At 45.5% G+C, this 2,522-nt stretch overlaps 1 protein-coding gene across 2 annotated transcripts in view; it reads right to left on the bottom strand.

Annotated features, from left to right (window-relative positions):
* The window catches only part of TEX11 (testis expressed 11), a 350,946-nt gene extending 349,657 nt beyond the window's left edge, over positions 1-1,289 (bottom strand). Inside the window, exons 1-2 of one of the 2 annotated variants that reach the window (XM_011943127.1) lie at positions 1,212-1,289; positions 311-368 (exon numbers count right to left, since the gene is read on the bottom strand). In XM_011943127.1, the coding sequence (XP_011798517.1) occupies positions 311-347 (37 nt within the window). In that variant the 5' untranslated portion in view covers positions 348-368; positions 1,212-1,289. The remainder of the gene's footprint in view (positions 1-310; positions 369-1,211) is intronic. The other variant, XM_011943129.1, reaches the window with a different exon arrangement.
* Between the last annotated feature and the right edge of the window lie 1,233 nt (positions 1,290-2,522).

Here is a 2,522-nt window from a genome sequence, read left to right as displayed (position 1 = left end):
CCCGGCTGGAGTGCAGTGGCGCGATCTCTGCTCACTGCAAACTCCGCCTCCCAGGTTCAAGCGATTCTCCTGCCTCAGCCTCCTGAGTAGCTGGGATTACCATGCCCGGTTAATTTTTGTATTTTTAGTAGAGACGGGGTTTCACCATGTTGGGTCAGGCTGGTCTCGAGTCCCTGACCTTGTGATCCACCCGCCTTGGCCTCCCAAAGCGCTGGGATTATAGGCGTGAGCCACCACGCTCGGCAATATTTAGATCTTAAATAAAGCAGCAGTTTGACATTATTTTGTACTACCACGTAAAGCTACGTACCTTTAAAGTCCATGGAAAGAAAATCATCTTTGTCCATTTTTAAATCTCTGGCTCAAGCCTATGAAATAACAACATATTTTTAATACTGTTTTATCCTCTAGTTTCTCAACAAATTTCTTTCCAGTGAAATGTTTCCCGTTACTTGTTATCCAAAGGGAGAAAAAAAGGCCGAGTAAAGTTAAAAGCCCATGAAAGGGCTTTTGTGAGGGGCAGGGCCAGGCTGCCAAGTTACATCAAAGGGACCTTTTCTTACCATAAGTCTGCCTGGCAACGGGGGAAGTGGAGCTGAGTGGTACCCTGTGATTGGTCTGGCTGGGTCTCACTGCTTCTTCCTAATTGGTTCAAAATCCACATCCGCTACCAACCGCACATTCAAAGCATCCAATCACTCACGGTCCTTTTTCCCGCTCTATGAGAAAACTAGCACCTTAAGCATACTGCCCCCAACGGTCATCAACGGTCCCACTTCAGTGTAATTTAGGTCCTTCAGCGTTTAAACAACAATAACTACTATCTCCGGTTTTCGGTGGCCCATCATTGCTCCCCATACTCCTCTATCCTCATCAAAAAAACATTATGTTGTCCCCAGCGGTTATCAACAGTCCCGCTTCAATGTATTTTAGGTCCTTTAGCATCTAAACTACAGTAACTACTATCTCCGGTTTTCAGTGGCGCACCACCGCTCCCCATACTCCTCCATCCTCGTCAAAAAACATTACGTTTGCCCATCTTCGTTCGCCTTGAGAGCCGCAAGCAGTTTGGTAGTACAAAGTCACTGCCTTAGGGCCACTCTAAAAAGTTTTGACCTAATGGCTATAATATATTCTTGCTAGTTATAAACTACCCAACTAACTTATGCTTGAAGCCTATTCTACCCCTTCCTGCCCACTAAATCACTCACCTCAGCCGCAGCCACCAATGCCGTCCTGCTCTCTCCACAACCTCCGTCCACAGCGCACGAGGACGTTCAGAAAGCTCCGCCCCCTAGCGTCGTTAGCGGCGTCACGCTAGGCTACTAAAGCCACTCCCACTTGGCCTTTACCCTGTGTCACGGAGCCTAAGCCTTGCGACCCAAACTAGACCTTAGATCCTGGGGATGCAGTTCAGAGAGTCAGTCACTGGGTGAGTTCAGGGTGAGAATCACTGAGAGTAAGCAAATATGATGTAATACTGAAAGCATACGACAATGAATTGAAGGAAAAGTGCAGATGGCCAGGATTACCGCCGAAAGGAGAGCAGGACTTCACACACAAAAAATAACAGGAAAAGAAATAAAGCAAGTAGACACTGTTGATCACTGGTTATGCAAGAGTGACAAAGGTCAGAAATAGCAGAAATATTAGAAGCTGAAGAGACTAGTCGAGGCCAGCCTGAGCAACAAGCCAGACTGCACCTGAACCAAAAAAAAAAAAAAAATCCAGATGTGGTGGCACAGGCCTGTAGTTCCAGCTACTTGGGAGACTGAGGTGGAAGGATCTTTTGAGCCTGAGAGTTTAGGTCCAATAAGCCATGATCCCACCACTGCACTCCAGCCTGGGCGACAGCGAGACCATGTCTCTTAAAAAATAAGTCAGGGACGGCCGGGCGCGGTGGCTCAAGCCTGTAATCCCAGCACTTTGGGAGGCCGAGGCAGGTGTATTACCTGAGGTCAGGAGTTTGAGATCAGCCTGACCTACATGGTGAAACCGTCTCTACTAAATACAAAAAAATTAGCCAGGTGTGGTGGTGCCGGCCTGTAGTCCCAGCTACTCGGGAGGTTGTGACAGGAGAATCACTTGAACTCAGGAGGCAGAGGTTGCAGTGAGCCGAGATGGCACTACTGCACTCCAGCCTGGACGACAAGAGCAAAACTCTGTCTCAAAACACAAACAAACCAAACAAACAAAAAACAAGTATTAACAAAATATTGACCTGAACTTTTTAAAATCATAGATTTGTAGCCACATTTCTTACCACCTATTTCATTATTATATGAATGTGAAGGTACCACAGGTCTCATTATTCCCCAGAAACAAAGGAAGTACTATAAACTCTCCTATATCTAGCATAGTTGAGGAATCTGGTGTTCTGGTCAATCAAATTGCTTTTGTTTATTAAGAGTTCCCATAAATAGCAAACATGGATTACCAATTTTCCAAAGAATTAAGACACAATAAAATGCACTTAAATCTAAAACTACACAGGATATAATTTATTTTTCACGGATGATTAT

Source organism: Colobus angolensis, unplaced genomic scaffold (assembly GCF_000951035.1).
Source record: "Colobus angolensis palliatus isolate OR3802 unplaced genomic scaffold, Cang.pa_1.0 Scaffold216, whole genome shotgun sequence".
Lineage (NCBI taxonomy): Eukaryota > Metazoa > Chordata > Mammalia > Primates > Cercopithecidae > Colobus > Colobus angolensis.
The sequence above is the reverse complement of the archived record's forward strand: the minus strand, read 5'-3'. Positions and strand labels throughout refer to the sequence as shown.